This window comes from Apis laboriosa, unplaced genomic scaffold, assembly GCF_014066325.1.
Source record: "Apis laboriosa isolate Shangri-la unplaced genomic scaffold, ASM1406632v1 scaffold4_cov146, whole genome shotgun sequence".
Lineage (NCBI taxonomy): Eukaryota > Metazoa > Arthropoda > Insecta > Hymenoptera > Apidae > Apis > Apis laboriosa.
In genome coordinates, this window is record NW_025223501.1 from 290,913 (window position 1) to 308,430 (window position 17,518).

Consider the following 17,518-nt stretch of genomic DNA (forward strand, 5'->3'; position numbering starts at 1 on the left):
AATACGAAACTACAAGTCATCATAAATTATAATAATTTACATAGAATATCACATAATATTATAAAATAAAATAATTTCTCAAATGTATTAATATCACGTGAAGTATAAAACAAATCTACAAATAATAGAATATGTTATTTATTTTTGTTCCTTTTTTTTTACTGCATGAATTGCATAATTTATTGCTGTTGAAGCCATCCAAGACCATTCGTTTTTTAAAACATTATAAAACATTCCATGTATCAATTTTGTCTTGCAACCATCTAGAAAAGGATCATCAATTCATTTAAAATATTCTAATTCATTTAAGAAATTCTAATATAAAATTATAATATATAATTATATAAAAGTTTTATATAATTATTTATAAAAAAAATAAAATATAATATAATAAAAAATACATGTTTCTAATAAAGATTGCATTTCCGTAGGAGTGACAAATTTATTCCAATCATGAGTACCCTTTGGTACTACTTTTAAAATACGTTCAGCTGCAATTATTCCTCCAAGCCATGAAGGTAAAGTTTTATTAATAGTTGTAAGAAATATTGAACCACCAGGTTTTAAAGAACTTATGCAACACTATAAAAAGCAAATATATGGCTTTTTCATTATTAATTTTTTTCTTTTTTAATATAAAATTTATATCAAAATTTATATAAAATATGACTATACCTTTAGAAATAATTCTTTATTATTTACATGTTCTATAACTTCTGAAGCCACTACAGCATTATATGCTTCTTTATTATTTAGAGCAAAATCTTCAATTATTGTTTGGAAATAATTTAATTTTCCATCTAAACTAGCATCTAAAACAGCATGCTGTTTTGCAGCTGTTATTAACTCTGATGAAGCATCAATCCCAGTTACATCTGCTCCTATTCTGGCTAAAGATTCTGATAATAATCCTCCACCACAACCAACATCTAGAATTTTGATTCCTTCTAATGGTAAATAAGGACATTCTATTTTGACTCCTATATTTGCTAAGCCATCTCGAATAAGTTGTATCCTAAGAGGATTCAATGCATGCAACGGACGTATTTCACCATTGACATCCCACCACTTATTGTGTAATTTAGAAAAATGATCTATATCTGCAAGATCAACTGTTGATTTTTTTATTAAACTAGATTTTGTTAATTGATCAGTTTGTTCGGTCAATCTAAAATTGCAAATTAGAAAATTTTTTGATAACTATATATTTTAAGAAACATTATTTATATTAATTATATTATATCATATATATTTAAGTGTCAAATATTTAAAATTGATATATAGGTTAGATACCGATTTCGAAGAGTAGGTCCTGTGGATATGGATCGAAAGGATCGAATTTTAATGATATTCATAATTTATTTATATAAAACGATTAAATATAATTAAAAATTTAGAAAATATGCAGAATTTTTCAAGATATATAGAAACAAATGAGACAACAGTCAACATTCGACAAAAGCACGAATGATTATGTTTGCAATTGCGACAATAGCATTAACTATATTTATATTTATAGTTATTTGTACAAAAAAATAAGAATTTTAAGTAAAATATCTGAAAAAATTTCACGAATATTTTATTTTAGAAATAAATATATTATAAAAATGAAAAAAATATAATATAAAAATTAAAAATAATTTTGATATTGAAAATATTTCCATTAAATTTATATCTAAAGAACAAAAAAAAAATTTACAGAAATTTACACATATCAAATAATTTACATATATCAAATAATTAATTTTATAATAATTATAGTTAATATATATTCCTTTTTTAAATATATTTAATAAATTAAATAATTTTTTAAATAAAATACTGAACTAAAAAAAATCATTTGATATCAATATGAAGTATCTATCTTACGATAAATAAATACTTTACAAAGAAAAAATGAAAACTTATGAACATGTGATCTTCATATATGTGATAAATAGATATTGAAATACATTTCAATTTTTAAAATAAATTTCATAATCTTGATTATATTATAAATTAATTAATTAAAAAGATTATGAAATCATTAATTGATAAGATTATAATCTTAATTAACACTATTTTGAATTTATTAGCTAATTAAAAGATTACCAACTAATTAATTAACAAAAAAATAAAATAAAAGATATATAAGATATATTGATTAAATATCTTACCGAGTTATTAAAAAATATTTTATAATTATTATTTCATGATATATCTTATCAATTTTATGCTCAAAATATTAATGCATTATCAATCTCAATATATCTCAAATAATTTGAACTTAGATTAATATTTTATATATATATAATTGCAAATATTTTATTAATTAAAAATTGAAAAGTATACTTTTCAATAAATATAATATAAATTAAATAATATACAAAATATTTCATAAAAACTTAATCTATATCCATTAATATAATTTTATTGAATTACAAATACTGTTTATTTTTATACCAAATTTTATTATGAAATTATAAAAATTTTTATTTTTCTAAATAATTCATTCATCAATAAGAATATTACAATGAATTATAAATACATAGTACAATATAATAATAAAAATATAAAAGTACAACAAAAATAAATACAAGCAAATATATAAGTGCATTATAAAGTACATACATAAAGTTCTTTCCATGAAAAATCATCAAAACATTCCATTAAATTTATTATATTTCTATCTTCAATTAGATCAAATAATTTTTTAAATGCTGAAAATTGAGATAAAGTATTTTTATCTGCAATAACAATTAATTTACATTTTGCTCTTGTTATTGCTACTGTTAATCTTCGATAATCCCCTAATACTTCAATATCCTAAATTTAAAAAAAAATTACTTTGAATACTTTTAATTTATATAATTTTATATAATGTATAATGTAATATATAATGTAATGTAATGTAATGTATATATAATGTAATGTAATGTAATTTATATAATGTAAAATTTAAATATGTTACCTCTTCTATGTCTCTATTATTAAGTAAACTCTTTGCACAAGAATAAATTATAATCTGTTTATCTCTCCCTTGATATTGATCAACAGTATTTATTTCTATATCTTTAATAATTATTTTTTTTAACAAATTAACGTGAGCCCTATATGGCGCAATAATACCAATTTCATCAAGTTCAATTTGCATCTGAATATTTAAATATCATATTTAAATATTTAATACAAAAGATAAAATTATGAAAAATATTATTAAATATCACCTTTAAAAGAGTTTGCACTAATTTTAATACTATAATGGCTTCCCAAATGTTTGAATTGACTTGATTACTTTCTGAATATTTAGCATTAATATCACAGTTTACTTTTAATTTACTGGTACATCCTGTGTTTATTATAATTACAGAATCATTTATATCTGATGATAATACTTTTTGTATCCATTTTTGTTCTTTCATTAAAATCTGAAATATAATTTTATTATTTTATGTAAATAGAATAATAAAGCATATTTTATTTATTACATTCATATTTTTATGTGGTGAAACAAAAATAGCATTTTCTATTGATGTATTTCCTGCTTCTAACATATCATTATATGTTAATTTGTTTGCTAAGAACATTATATTTTTATTCATTCTATATTGTTTTGTCAAGTTAACAGTATTATTTTCGCTATCAAGTCGAGCAAATAAAGACTCATCTGCACCCAGTTTTCTATAAAAAATAATTTAATAATTATAAATTAACATAATAATTTACATAAATAAATTTTTATATAAAAATTAATTTAATACATTATTTATATTAATTAATATAATATAAAATCTATTAATCTATTTTAAAAAATTCTATTGCACCTAGCCCATTTGCTTTTAATAATAGGTGGTAATTGATTAGGATCTCCTACAAGAACAAATTTTTTTGCACTGTATAATGGTCGTAATATAGATGGCTGCAATGCTTGAGCACTTTCATCTACAAGGCATATATCAAATATACGTCTTCCAAGAAGTGCATGGTGAGCACCATAACATGTTACTCCAATTATATTCTATAGCATTATAAACATAAAATTATAAAATAAAATTAATTATAATAAAAATTATCAATTTGTTTATTTCTAACATTATAAAAAAAAATTTTTTTGTAAGTAATATTTATAAAATATTAGAATATTAAATGATTTTTTTAAATCTTTTTTAATTTGCATAATTAATCAACAATAATTTTATTAGTAAATATTATAATAAATTTTATTATAGTAAATATGTTAAAATATTTCATACTTTATTTGAATATATTGCTTCCAAGCTTTCTGGTGAATGACAATTTGATGTAACATATTCTTCACTTTTACATTTTAAAGATGGATGAACAGATGAGCCCAATCGCAAAAAATCAATATCCTTGTCTAATAATTTTAATAAAATATTGTCAACAGCACTATTTGTATGTGCAGTAATTAAAATAGAGTGTCCTATTTTGTGCAATATTTCTATCAATGCTACTAATGTCTGAGTTTTTCCTGTACCAGGCATTCCTTTGATTAAAAAATAATCATTCGCAGATATCGCTTTTAAAACAGCTCTTTGCTGATTTTTATTTAAATCTTGTAATTCTTTAGTAATTTTATGTATAGTAAAATGTGATAATTCTTTTTCGAATGTAGCTGGCTTTCTAATATAAAAAAAAATTTAATATAAAAATTAATTTACAAAGATTTATTAAAATAGTCAATAAATTTTGCAAACCTATCTATCACAATATTACGTAATTTTTCGCAAATTTCATTATCACCCATTAAACCTCCTATATTTGCAAAATTGAAAGAAAATAAACTAGAAGACGAGTATTTATCTATGTGGAAAAATTCATTTATATTATATTTAGTAATATCTCTGAAATAAAAAATTAAAAGATGATAAGATTATAAAAAAAAAAGATAAAAAAATAAAATGAAAAGATGATAAGATTATAAAAAAAAAAGATAAAAAATAAAATAAAATATATTCTCTTTTTATACCTATCTAATAATATTGTGATAGAATCTTCTTTTCTTTGGGCTATAAATCCAGTGGATATATTTATCCTTGTATTTGTATTGATTAAAACATATTCATTTTCTGAAAATATCATATAAGGAATATTAGTATTTGAAAATTGTTCTTTTACATTTGCACGAATGAAAGTATGCTTGTACTTCGAGTTGTATTCAATAACTTTTCCTATTATTTTTAAATTACAGATACAGATTTTCTTTGCTTCTCTAAAAAATAAAACAATTTATTTAATTGAAATAAAACATTTTTATAAAAATTTTAATGTAGAAATTACTTTACCTCTTTTCTGGACTTAATGTCCACATATATTTTCTTATATTTTCACTAGATTGTGCATTTTCTTCTATTTGTAATAATGAAATCCATTGTGAGATATAATCAATATGACTAGGCTTGAACTTACTTAAAATTTGTTTTCCAAGCTTAATCAATGGATGTGAATTTGACAATTGTGTATTAGTATCTTTGTTTAAATACATACAACACAATACATTATACATACATTTTGAACAAGCACTATGATGATTAATTGGTTCTGGTAAATCCAATATTTGCCAATCTGATTCAAGAGTTAAACTTGATTTTTCTATTAGTTTTGGTGTGAAATAATTAGCCAAACTGTTTCGTAATAATATCAAATCTCTTTTTTCAGAATATTTACTATTAATCTCTTGCATAACATTTTCTCTGTAATAAAAATTATTAATATAATAAATATTTAATGAAGTTTTAAAATATTTTGAAAATAAAATATAAATATTGAAATACCTGAGATATAGTAAAAGACCAGTATCAGTATCTTGATGAGTAAGAGTCATCATTATAATATATAAAATAATCTGACCTTTATGCTCTAAAGAAAATGAAGGCTTTCCTGTCTTAATTTCGAGAGGCATAATTTTCCTTTTTGAATTTATTTTTACTTCTACAGTAACATCTATCTTGCCTTTTAAACCTAACATAGGAAGCCAGATATTTTCTTCTATATCACAAATATTAGTAATTCTTCCTTTGAAATTATCTTGCATATTATTTATTTTTTGTTGTTTTTTATCTGCAAGTATACTTATTTTTCAATAAAAGATAATAAATATATAATATAAAATATAATAAATATTATAAAAAATTATAAAATATATATAATAAATATGTTAATTATATTAGTTTATACACCTTTAACATAATGTTGTAAAAATTCATATATTTTTGATACAAATGTGAGTATTTGTTCTCGACATGTATTAAACGAGATTTGTGATGCATAAAGTAAATTAGTTGTATCCTTTGATTGCAATAAATTGTCCATTAATTTTGTAATATCTGATAATTCACAAATATTTTTTTGTATTGCCTATAATATTAATACCACTTAATTATTTAAAAAATAAATAAAATAAATAGAAAGAAAAAATAAAAAAAAAATGTTATAATTTATTTACTTTTTGTAATAATTGATGAACTAAGCTTCCAATAATAATTGATGATTGATCTGCTTTAAAGTAAGGTAAATTCTCTATTTTTTTAAATTTTTCTGCTAAAATTGCTTTTCTTTTACAAAATAAAGCACCAACTACTGTTGTTCCAGATATTAATATATCTGGATGAATAATAAGAAAGCCACTATTATTATCAATAATCCACTGTTTATTTTCCTTTCTTGCTTGAATGATAACAATATCATCTTTTTGTACCTTAACATCTTTCCTGTTTCAATGAAAGATAATATATTAAATTTTCTTGTTATTAATCATAATATTCTAATTATATTTCTTACCAAAATCCTAAACATATAATAGTTGTATTATATGTTGCATAATCATTATCTTGTTTTACAGTTAATAATATGTTGTTATATTCTCTTTTTACATCAATAATTTTACATCTCTGCAAAGAATTAAAATTTATTTGACTATCTATGGACCATTCTTCTTCAAAGCAATCATTAAAATCTTCTGTAAAAAATGATTCTATTTCTGAATGAATTTCTTTATGTTCTTCCATAGCAATAATATTTTTTCCATTAAATTCTTTTGAAGAAAAGCTTACATCAGAAGTAGTATTACATAATATATCATTATTTATTTTCTTTTCTTCATTTAAATTACATATTGTATTTATGTATTTGTTAATTTCTATATTTTCTATATTTTCTTTAAATTCAACTATAGATGCATCTTTATATTTAGTTTTAATTATATTTGTGTTAACATTATCCGTATTAAACACATTATGAATGACATTTGATTTTGTAAGTAAATGATTTTGCTTTTGTATGTTTTGCATATTATGTACATCAGAAGTATCATCATTATATTTTGTAATTTTTATTTTTGATGAATCTAAAACTTCTGATATTTTTCTTTTTTTTTGTATTTCATCATTTGTAATAATCGTTTCAACTATATTATTTATCGAATTATTACTTTTTATAAATTTTTCATTTTTGGAAGTTTTCATAAAATACATTGATATTTTCCGTTGAGATTGCTTTCCATTATGAGTTGAATTGTTCTATAAAATAATAAATGATAATAAAACAATAATATTCATTAATTTAGTTTCAAAAAAAATAAAGTTGAATAACTTTTTATTATTTCATTATTTTTATTAATTATTATGCATTACCTTTTGGGTCGAAAAATCGATTTTTTTCATTACAAATATTATCTTTAATTCTTTTTTGTATAAAATATCAGATTTTTTTTAATCAATTCGTGCACAATTTTTTTTAAATTCATGTGATTATAAGAAAGGAAATAAAAACAGATTTTATAGAAATTATAGAGAGATCATGTAGGGAATTTATTCAAAGTTGCGAATTTTTAGGGATTTTTTTAACAAGATTTTTTAACAAGATTTTACAATAAGATATAAAAATACAAATTCATATTTTTCTTTTAGATAAATAATTCAAATTATATCACAATTTAAACCTAATTAAAATTGAATCATATAACATACATAGTTGATTGTTATATGATATTTACGATAATATATTTTTTTGATTTTAAATGAATATGATAATATATTTTTTTGATAAAATGAATAATTTATATAAATTAATAAATCAAATAAATTGATTTATATTGATATTATAATATTATTAATATCTTATTTAAATCTTCTTTAATTAAAAAATAATAAAATTTGACGCGATGATATTTCTATTCTTTAAACGAATTGATTAGAATTTTAGTATGGCATCATGTAATTAAATTCCTAAAATTCCTAAAAATTAAATCAGTAATCTTCTTCGCATTAAAATCTATAAAAGATTAAAAAAATTTTAATTTTCTAAATTTAAGTTTAACATACTATAGTTCATTAAATATTATATTTACATATCAATTCTATGTTGTACTCATATATATATAATTTAGTATTATATTCATATGTAATACAATTATACATATATACAAATTTACATATTTATACAATCACATGATTAATTTTGCAACGATATACCAAGATCTTTTATTTTTCACTAGGATATTTATTTTTTATTAATTATTGTTTCATAAAATTATTGCAAATTTAAAATTTGTATTATTTTCCTTTAAAATTTTATAGTTTAAAAACTTTATACTTTAAAATGTATCAATAATATTTTCCAAAATTTTTTATATTAATATAAACATGATGTAATATCTAGAAAACTATAGTACATCAATCACTGAATTGAAAGAATATAAAGGATATCATTGCAGAATTAATACTGTTTACAATTATGATTTGGTTGACTCCTACATATTATTGAAATACGTCTATTTTTTAATATATATTGTCCTTTAAAAAAGGATTCTTTATTTTTTAAAATTTCATGTGTATAATTATATCTAGCAATGCCACTGTAAAAAAAAAAATATATATGTATATAAATATAAAATATAAATAATAAAATATATATTGTTACAAACATACAAACATTATTTTTACCTCATTATATATAGAGATCTTCTTGATAATAAGAAATCTTTATATAATGATTCATTATCAACCATTTTTAATCTCATTATACTATCTGTTAACAAACTTAAACCAGCAATAATTTCTCCACAGAACTATAAAAAAATCATTTCATTTAAATTAATCATTTACAAACTTTTACAAATATTTAAAAAATAAAATACATACTTTTATACTATCAACATGTGGTTTTATCCATCCTTCAGATGCTAAGTCTAAAACGTGTATTAATGGAATATGAGACATTTCTTTGGAAAATGCTTTTTTTCGAATTTTATCTATTATTTTTATATTTTTTTCATTCCATTTACTTTTTTCCGTCTCTCTATAACTATGTATTGCCTATAATGATCAATTAAAATGAATATATTTATAATTTATGTAAAATAATCATCATTATATATTATATATATATATATATTTACATATCATTATACTAACATCATCCCAATGGGATTGTTCATATCGTAATCTTTTTATATAAGGATCAATTTCTTCAGTTAAAGATATTTCTTCTTCAACTGTTATAAAATTCGGGAAAATTTGCATCGTCTTATCAAGTTGCTCTTTCCAATTATTTGAATTGATATTCAATTTATTAAGTAGAATTTTTGATTGCGAATAGGATTTTATATTAATGTAATTAAAAGTTCGATTTACGATATAAATTAGAAAATTCAATTTAATTTTCATTCTTTATTCAATTTTTTGATTAGGTTAAAAACAAAAGATGATAAAAATTTCGATTTATCCAAAATCAATTGACTAAAATAATCGAATATTATTTAATGTGTGTCATTCATATTTGAAATACATATATTATAAAATAATTATAATTTTTTCATTTCTCAAAAAAAAAATAATTTCAAACTATATCATTAAAGATTAGGATTATCAAATATAATACTGACACAATTAATTATTTTTTTATTTCATAAAAAATAAAAAATAATTATTAATATTTTATTAATATAATATAAAATTTGAAAAAATTATAATATAAAAAAAAAAAATTTTAGCATTTCAATTTTATTCAGCAACTTCACTTTTATTTCTTCACCAGGCTTAATATATTTCAAGGTTAGAAATCTGGTACGAATGTTAATATATAGAAGTAATAGTATTTTATATTATGATTTCAACGAAGATTAGAGATGTGTTAGCTACGACTGCTTCGATTTGTACAATTTTGCAATTTCTAGCTGGCATGTAAGTAAAAATGTGAACCTAAAATCTGATTTTTATTTGAGAAATTGTTAAGAATTTTTATATATTTTGTTAACATAAATATATTATATAATAAATTTTTAAAGCATATAATCATACTTTTATAAAATATAAAAGTTTTTTAGATTTTGACAAAACATTTGTCTTGTCAAAAATAAATATTAAAAAAGTTTTTAGTATTCATTATATGTAGACAAAAATATTGTATCTAATATATGAGTGAAAGACAAAGAAATATATTTTAGGCTGGTATGCAGAAAAATCATTAAAAATGGCAGCACAGGAAATAGTTCAGCTTTGGCATTTGTAACATGTTATACATCGTAAGTGTTATATCTTTTAGTAATAAAAACTATTTATTATTAAAAATTGTTTTACTATGATAATTATTTCTTTATTCTTTCTTGTTATATTTCATTTAATTTATGTTTGTAATGCTTTTTAAAACATATAAAACATATAAATATTCTTTAAGAATTTAATTAGAATCAAATTTTTGTATAATGTATAAGTTTTTGTATAAATAAATATATGTTACAGATGTGTTTTATGGATGAGATATGGTATGCTTATTGAAGATCAATTTATATTGTTAGTGAATATTTTTGGCATAATACTTCAAGCATCTTATCTTTATGTGTTCATTTTATATAGTGTAAAAAAATTTAAAATAATAAGACAAATAATTGCAGCAACATGTTTTCTTGGAACTGTATATTTTTATAGTTTTTATGAGCAAGATAGAGTATTAGCTGCAAAATATGTTGGTTTTCTTAGTTGTACAATAACAGTATTATTTTTTGCATCTCCATTAATGATGCTGGTAAGTTCTTTTAATTTTTTCAATTTATAATATGAAATTACTTGTTTAAAGAAGAATTGATGGAATAAAATATTTTTTTTTAGGCACATGTAATAAAAGTTAAAAATACTGAAACTTTACCTTTTCCTATTATCATGGCTTCTTTTATAGTTTCTTCTCAATGGTTTGTGTATGGTTACCTTCTTAATGATCTTTTCATACAAATACCAAATTTTTTAGGTTGCATATTATCTGCATTTCAACTTTGTTTCTTTTTAATTTATCGTAATGATCATTTCAATAATGCTTATTTAATATAATATTGAAATACATTTTATGAATTATGAGTTTTGGACAAAAAATATATATTTTTTAATGTATTGATATTTATAACTTAAATGTACAATTTAAATGTATTTTTAAGAGAAATATATTTTTTGAACATTTAACGAGTCCTTTTTAATGAAGTATAATATATTTTAAAAGTTATATTTTTCCGCCAAAAATAGATGCTTTAACATAATTTCTTAGCTAATTTAATTGACATTATAAAATTCCCTAGATAAGAAAATAAAAATTAATATATAATTTACATAATATAAATTAAGTACATAATAATAATTAAGCACATAATAATATATTAAGTATTATACATATATATATATATATATATAAATTAATTATAAAAAATATTTTTCGTAAAAAAAAAATCTATTCGATCTGATTTTTCATTAATGAATATATTTAATAATATGAATATAATCTAACTTTATGATTTTAAACTTTTAATAACTTTATCATGTTATTTTCTTATTCTATCGTTTTAAACATGAAAAAAAATATTTTTAAGTATTTTATTTTAAGATCATATAAGTAATTCATTTGAACTTAGTATTAATTGTATATATCTTTTAAATATATATGAAAAAATATTGTTTAATCAATAAACATCATTATTTTTATTTAAAAAAATTCTATTTGCGTTGATATACTAAAATCAAACAAAATATATATCTTATTCTACAAGCATTATTTTATAAACGGAAATTGAGTGGAATTTTCCAGACATATTGAAAAGTCTGTAGTTCCGGAATGAACCGGTTGGTAGCTCTGGTAGCTATGCAAGAGAAGAGAAAGAGGTGCGGTGTTGCGTGACTGATTGCGAGGCCGAGCGTGTGTGTTTGTTGTGTTGTACGAAATTTTTATTCTCTTTTTGGAAAAAAGAAACGTTCGCTTTTTTCGGAAAGACCGTACGTTTTGAAGAGAAAATTATGTCGTCATATATCCAAGTTGCCGAAGATGAAGGCGATGAACCGATCGAATTGCCAACGGAAGACGATAGTACACTTTTATTGACTACCGTAACCGCCCAGTTTCCCGGAACGTGTGGCCTGAAATATCGCAATCCAGAATCTCGGACGATGCGCGGCATTCGTCTTGTTGACGGACGTCTTCATCCGCCCGAAAATGGATGGGGCAAGGCAATTTACTTTTGTGTTTTTCCAAAAGGTACTTATTTCACTGTAAATCATAATCTTTTTCTCTCATCCCCTCTTCTTTCTCGAAAATATACTAACACTATCATACAAGATCAAGTATATAATGTTTTTCGTATATTAATTGACATAAATTTTAAAATATTTCGAGATTTAAAATGTTAATCGACAAAAGTTTTTAATTTTATATATAATTTTAATTTTTTTTATTATTATTTATTAATATATGTTTAATATTTTATTTTTTCAATTATTTAATACATCGCGAAAAATATTTTATTAATTATTTTTTATAAATTTTATCAATATTTGATCTTTAATAATTTCTATAAATTTCATCATAACTGTTATATATAGATTTTTTTTTGAAGTCCACTACATGTGTTTGTGTTTATGTATTTCGAATCAATTTTTTGTTCTAATTTTCTTTTCGATTAATTTTTCCTTTCTTTTTTCTAAAAAGAAAAGGAATGTAAGAAGTTTCGCATGATTTTTCTATTAAATAATTATATTTAACATCAAATATAAAAAATTGTTTGTAATTTATTCACCAAATTTTGATTATTTATTATGTTTTGTTGATATTAACATAAGCACATGTTAATGTTCAAATAAATTAATTTACTGATCTAGATTATAAATAAGATTATATTAAAATATTTTTAACTTGCAATTTTAATAATATTTATAAATATACACTTATTTATAATTATAATTTGTTTACATCTATGTGAGTTTATATAGATATATAGTTCTGTAGAGTATAGATATATATAGTATAGATAATATAGTACATAGATGTGAACTCAAATGCTTCACTAAAATATAACAATATAATATCTATATTGCACACACACGCACACATAGAGCCTCACATATACACAATGTAACATAATTTTTGTTATATTTTTTGAAAAATAATTATTGTACTTTATACTATATATTTTCTTACTTCTATTTATTATTATTATTATCATTATTTTTACATTTATTTTTATCTCTTTTCATAAATTATATATATACATATAAAATTTTTCAATAAGATTCAAATTTTTTTAAAAGAGGTTCTAGTAAAATGAAAAAAAGTTAGTAGACATGAACACTTATATCTTTTCAGAGAACAAACGTAAATCTGATGACAATTTGGAAAATTCCACAGCTAAGACTAAAAGAATGGAAACAAAGTTGCGTTGCACAGACTTGATCGTACTTGGTTTACCATGGAAAACAACCGAGCAGAACTTGCGAGAGTATTTTGAAACATTTGGAGAAGTACTCATGGCACAAGTGAGTTTTTTAATTTTTTCCAATTTATAAATAGTATAATTTTTTTTTTGTTTTCCTTCAAATATTTTTAAGGAATATATGCCAAGATAATTCATTGTTGAATTCATTATTGATAACAAATTGATATCTTAGAACCAATCGTAAAATATATCATTAGATTTTTATTTCAATAATTTATTTTAAATAATTATTTTGATTATTTATAAATTTGTTATGTCACTGTAGAAATTGAAGAATAAATTATAATATATAATATAATATATAAATTGGTATAATGTAAATATTTAAATATTTTTACAGGTTAAAAAAGATGCAAAATCAGGACAAAGTAAAGGATTTGGTTTTATTAGATTTGGGAGTTATGAATCCCAATTAAGATGTCTTGCTCAACGACATATGATTGATGGGCGATGGTGTGATGTTAAGGTTCCCAACAGTAAGGTAAGAGCATTATTATATACATTGGCAAATATTAATTGTTTCATTGTATATCTTCAAATAGCTGTGAAATGTTCAAGTAGTTAATATTTGTTTAAGATCAAAATCTATATAGAATATTTGCGTGCAAATCATAGATCTGTACTTTTATATTATTTAATTTATTATATAATTATAATATATTTTCGCGCAAATAATTATTTTGAAAATTTAATATTTCTTTCTTTTTTTTAATAAATACTATGTAAAAAAATTATATTGTTTCATCATTTAAAAATCTAAAAAATTAGTATATATTACAAAAAAAATGTTTAAAATTATGAGAAAAAATGTTAAAAAATATTAATTAAATGAAGAATGAATAGCATGGTATTCATAATAAAAAATTGCAATGAAATATAATAAAATCTTTCTAAAAAAATTTTCATATATATATTTTTCTTGTGTAGATCTATGGTGCATGCTAAATTATTAGTTGAATTATGAAGCTTGAATTATAAGAAAGTTAAAAGAATGATTAAAAAGTTTGACTATGGCATAGATGCGTATAAAATATATTTTGCTTTACAAATTCTTTTTCCTATTTTGAATCAGAATGACTGAGTCATATGAAATATATGACTATATGAAACATTACCTTTATTAATTTCCATTTACAATTTTTGAACGTCATTTTTTATACATATGTTTAATCTCTTGAGAAGAAAGTATATTGTGGTATAAATAGATGAATGTGTAGTCAAATTAAATGGTATATTTATAAAGGAGATGTGATGCGTGAATGTTTATATGAGTGTTGTATGATACAATGTGAGTTAAGAAAGTAAAAGAAAGTATGCTTGCGTGCTCTTGTAAATAACATTGGTATGTTTGTGTTTTCTTTAAATACTGTGGAAATTTTTTAAGTATGTTATGAGAGGTACCACTGTCAAATATTTTTTAAAATAGATATGAAAATTTGAAGATACATACCCAATTAATTTATATAAAACTTAGATAGATTAATTGCAACAAGTAGATCATTTTACAAATTCGATCTTTTAGTGCGAAATTTTCAAGGAATATGTATTATGTAATTGTTAATTTGCTTCGAGCTTGCTTAAATGAAATATTATTGCATCATTGAAATGAGATTTAGAGGGATTAATTTTTTCGCGTATTAAAACGTAATATTGTTATATGTTAATATTGAGAGTGAATTTTAAATGAAATATTCGAGCATTAATTAAATGTATAACATTCTAAAGATTATAAACATTGTAATGGGTATGATTTGCGTGACAGTGTGTGCAATCGCAGGTTTTGATCCACATGCGATGTGTGAAGTAACGAATTGTTATATTTCTTGAAGTGAGTATTGAATTTTTGCGAAAAGAAATATATTTCCAAATCGTGATTAGATATTATCAGCAAACTATAATATAGAATTTTTCAATATGATATCTTCAATCGAATTAATGAATAGTTGTAAAAAAAATAATATTAGTAACAGTATAAACAAATAGATTGTAGTAGATGAATGAAAGACGCGTGATGCTTAAAGTCATATCGCTTTTATTTAAAAACCTTCTACTAGCGCGTGTTACGTGATAGGTTCGAAATTTTATATTGGTATATAATTGGTATGTGGTATGACATGTTAAAAAAAAAATCAAAAAATAATAAAAAAAAAGTATGTTAATAGCATAATTAATGAGTGAGAGTGCGTATATGTGTATGATTCAACCAATTATAATAGATAAAAATCGTATGTGATTGTCGAGGCCTGGTGTATCTGGTTGCAGAATATTGATGGCTTAATGATGGCTCGTCAGTATGATACGAGCAAACACAATGAATGCTACCGTCCTATACCGGTTCATACGCCGAGTAATCGACGGGTACCTGTGGCGAAACCTTATATCAACTTAAATACATCTGAAGCTGCTAATACACCTAGATACGATTCGGAGTATGATTATAAAACCACGCATTATCCGTCGTACCCTCCCAATTATCCGTACGACGATAACAATAAATACAAATATGAAGGCCAGAACTATAATACGTATGAGAAACCTAATTACCCATCTTACGAGGATCCTGGGTATGACACACGTAATTATATGGTTCAACATACAACTGCACCTCCGAATCCCAGCGCTACCTATCCGTCCGACACAGAATACACAAGATACACCAATTATGAAGGACGTGCTGTGTATCCAGTGATGGAAAATCCAGACTACACGGAGAAAGTGAGATACAATTATGGTTATGATCGAAACTATTACGAGGCGGACGGTCGTTACGCATCCACAGACTGTAGATACACGCTGGATGTCCGATATCCAGATACTAGACACGCGGACAATCGAATTCAAGCTGATAGTAGAGAGACTGATTGTAGATATCCGGTGGACAATCGTGATATGGATAGAAGATACGTGGTTGATGGTAGAGATCCAGATGGCAGGTACGCTATCGAGAACAGAGAAGTAGATGCTAGATATCCACCGGACGCAAAGGAAGTGGATGCTAGGTTTGCGGATACATCAAGATATCCGGCTAAAGAGAATTATTACGATCGTTATTACAAGCACCGTCCATCGAGGGATCACCATGTCTCGGATACGTCAAGATACTGATGAGTCTTGTTACTATCGTTAAATACATATGTCACGTTTCAACGGGAATAAATTTGAATAAATTTAATATAACGCTCAATCTATTTTATATACGAGGCATCTTTAAAGGATAAAGAACCTGACAATATTTGTTTCGTGCAATTTTTATTAACTCTCAATTATTCTGTATCTCGTATTTGTTTTTCCTTTTTTGAATCGTACATATCGTATGCACATGTACATGTATTATTAAGGAACAATGAGTATACATAATTTTTCAATGAGAACAAAATAAAAATATATCATAGTTCATAAATGATTTTATTCTGAAATCGATAAATGATCATTTGATATATTGTTGAAATGTATATTCCCTTTGATTCGTGATCTTTGTTGCAGATATTTAAAAAAAAAAACAAACAAAAAAAACAAACAAAAAAAAACAAAAAAAAAGAAAAAAATTTCGTTGTCTACTAGCAATAATTTCGAATAACTGTCTACATTTTAATATCAACTATTGCGCTTAATCAGTTTAAGATAATGTAATATATACATAGCATGAAATTTTACATCGAATATATACAGAGAAAAAGGACATTATACGGATCTTGTGCATGAATTTTAAAGAGGCCATAGTGCTTAAGTGTTATATATTTACATATTATATATATACATATATATATATATATA

At 22.3% G+C, this 17,518-nt stretch overlaps 5 protein-coding genes across 7 annotated transcripts; 2 read left to right on the forward strand and 3 right to left on the reverse strand.

The window, feature by feature from the left end:
- Positions 1-122: 122 nt before the first annotated feature.
- Positions 123-1,486, reverse strand: LOC122717233 (ubiquinone biosynthesis O-methyltransferase, mitochondrial). The gene is made up of 4 exons (XM_043941089.1): positions 1,294-1,486; positions 676-1,168; positions 402-582; positions 123-263 (listed from the first exon to the last, which is right to left on the reverse strand). The coding sequence occupies exons 1-4, from the start codon at positions 1,353-1,355 to the stop codon at positions 139-141; spliced, it is 861 nt and encodes a 286-aa protein (XP_043797024.1). The 5' UTR covers positions 1,356-1,486; the 3' UTR covers positions 123-138.
- A 1,101-nt stretch (positions 1,487-2,587) lies between these two features.
- Positions 2,588-7,685, reverse strand: LOC122716960 (DNA replication ATP-dependent helicase/nuclease DNA2). Its single transcript, XM_043940551.1, has 14 exons — positions 7,632-7,685; positions 6,781-7,517; positions 6,446-6,710; positions 6,180-6,357; positions 5,775-6,060; positions 5,286-5,693; positions 4,970-5,212; positions 4,698-4,844; positions 4,233-4,623; positions 3,804-3,997; positions 3,468-3,660; positions 3,207-3,407; positions 2,951-3,133; positions 2,588-2,805 (listed from the first exon to the last, which is right to left on the reverse strand). The coding sequence occupies exons 1-14, from the start codon at positions 7,659-7,661 to the stop codon at positions 2,596-2,598; spliced, it is 3,666 nt and encodes a 1,221-aa protein (XP_043796486.1). The 5' UTR covers positions 7,662-7,685; the 3' UTR covers positions 2,588-2,595.
- An 870-nt stretch (positions 7,686-8,555) lies between these two features.
- Positions 8,556-9,718, reverse strand: LOC122717092 (alpha-ketoglutarate-dependent dioxygenase alkB homolog 7, mitochondrial). 2 transcript variants are annotated; one of them, XM_043940821.1, is made up of 4 exons: positions 9,414-9,718; positions 9,141-9,314; positions 8,943-9,067; positions 8,556-8,854 (listed from the first exon to the last, which is right to left on the reverse strand). In XM_043940821.1, exons 1-4 carry the CDS (start codon positions 9,663-9,665, stop codon positions 8,716-8,718), a joined length of 690 nt encoding a protein of 229 aa, XP_043796756.1. In that variant the 5' UTR covers positions 9,666-9,718; the 3' UTR covers positions 8,556-8,715. The 2 variants fall into 2 exon arrangements, with proteins under 2 accessions (XP_043796756.1, XP_043796757.1); XM_043940822.1 differs by having other exon boundaries at positions 8,798-8,854; positions 8,932-9,067.
- LOC122717093 (sugar transporter SWEET1) lies at positions 9,465-11,348 on the forward strand. The gene is made up of 5 exons (XM_043940823.1): positions 9,465-9,611; positions 10,036-10,181; positions 10,445-10,522; positions 10,740-11,022; positions 11,106-11,348. Exons 2-5 carry the CDS (start codon positions 10,105-10,107, stop codon positions 11,319-11,321), a joined length of 654 nt encoding a protein of 217 aa, XP_043796758.1. The 5' UTR covers positions 9,465-9,611; positions 10,036-10,104; the 3' UTR covers positions 11,322-11,348.
- A 783-nt stretch (positions 11,349-12,131) lies between these two features.
- LOC122717063 lies at positions 12,132-17,499 on the forward strand. Of its 2 annotated transcripts, none has more exons than XM_043940767.1 (4): positions 12,132-12,510; positions 13,657-13,784; positions 14,085-14,225; positions 16,007-17,499. In XM_043940767.1, exons 1-4 carry the CDS (start codon positions 12,273-12,275, stop codon positions 16,847-16,849), a joined length of 1,350 nt encoding a protein of 449 aa, XP_043796702.1. In that variant the 5' UTR covers positions 12,132-12,272; the 3' UTR covers positions 16,850-17,499. The 2 variants fall into 2 exon arrangements, with proteins under 2 accessions (XP_043796702.1, XP_043796701.1); XM_043940766.1 differs by having other exon boundaries at positions 12,134-12,510; positions 13,615-13,784; positions 16,007-17,493.
- Positions 17,500-17,518: the final 19 nt, after the last annotated feature.

What these genes read in the sequence shown, in the direction of transcription:
- LOC122717233 (XM_043941089.1), bottom strand. Translation starts at nt 1,355, where the DNA reads ATGAATATCATTAAAATTCGATCCTTTCGATCCATATCCACAGGACCT. An exon ending in GGACCTACTCTTCGAAATCG is followed by an intron (nt 1,169 to 1,293) that starts GTATCTAACCTA and finishes TTGCAATTTTAG; the next exon opens with ATTGACCGAACAAACTGATC. An exon ending in GCAATCTTTATTAGAAACAT is followed by an intron (nt 264 to 401) that starts GTATTTTTTATT and finishes ATCCTTTTCTAG; the next exon opens with ATGGTTGCAAGACAAAATTG.
- LOC122716960 (XM_043940551.1), bottom strand. Translation starts at nt 7,661, where the DNA reads ATGAAAAAAATCGATTTTTCGACCCAAAAG. An exon ending in GGTCTTTTACTATATCTCAG is followed by an intron (nt 5,694 to 5,774) that starts GTATTTCAATAT and finishes TTTTTATTACAG; the next exon opens with AGAAAATGTTATGCAAGAGA. An exon ending in ACATTAAGTCCAGAAAAGAG is followed by an intron (nt 5,213 to 5,285) that starts GTAAAGTAATTT and finishes TTTATTTTTTAG; the next exon opens with AGAAGCAAAGAAAATCTGTA.
- LOC122717092 (XM_043940821.1), bottom strand. Translation starts at nt 9,665, where the DNA reads ATGAAAATTAAATTGAATTTTCTAATTTATATCGTAAATCGAACTTTT. An exon ending in AACAATCCCATTGGGATGAT is followed by an intron (nt 9,315 to 9,413) that starts GTTAGTATAATG and finishes TGATCATTATAG; the next exon opens with GCAATACATAGTTATAGAGA. An exon ending in CACATGTTGATAGTATAAAA is followed by an intron (nt 9,068 to 9,140) that starts GTATGTATTTTA and finishes ATTTTTTTATAG; the next exon opens with TTCTGTGGAGAAATTATTGC.
- LOC122717093 (XM_043940823.1), top strand. Translation starts at nt 10,105, where the DNA reads ATGATTTCAACGAAGATTAGAGATGTGTTAGCTACGACTGCTTCGATT. An exon ending in TTTGTAACATGTTATACATC is followed by an intron (nt 10,523 to 10,739) that starts GTAAGTGTTATA and finishes TATATGTTACAG; the next exon opens with ATGTGTTTTATGGATGAGAT. An exon ending in CATCTCCATTAATGATGCTG is followed by an intron (nt 11,023 to 11,105) that starts GTAAGTTCTTTT and finishes ATTTTTTTTTAG; the next exon opens with GCACATGTAATAAAAGTTAA.
- LOC122717063 (XM_043940766.1), top strand. Translation starts at nt 12,273, where the DNA reads ATGTCGTCATATATCCAAGTTGCCGAAGATGAAGGCGATGAACCGATC. An exon ending in CTTTTGTGTTTTTCCAAAAG is followed by an intron (nt 12,511 to 13,614) that starts GTACTTATTTCA and finishes ATATCTTTTCAG; the next exon opens with AGAACAAACGTAAATCTGAT. An exon ending in TTAAGGTTCCCAACAGTAAG is followed by an intron (nt 14,226 to 16,006) that starts GTAAGAGCATTA and finishes ATCTGGTTGCAG; the next exon opens with AATATTGATGGCTTAATGAT.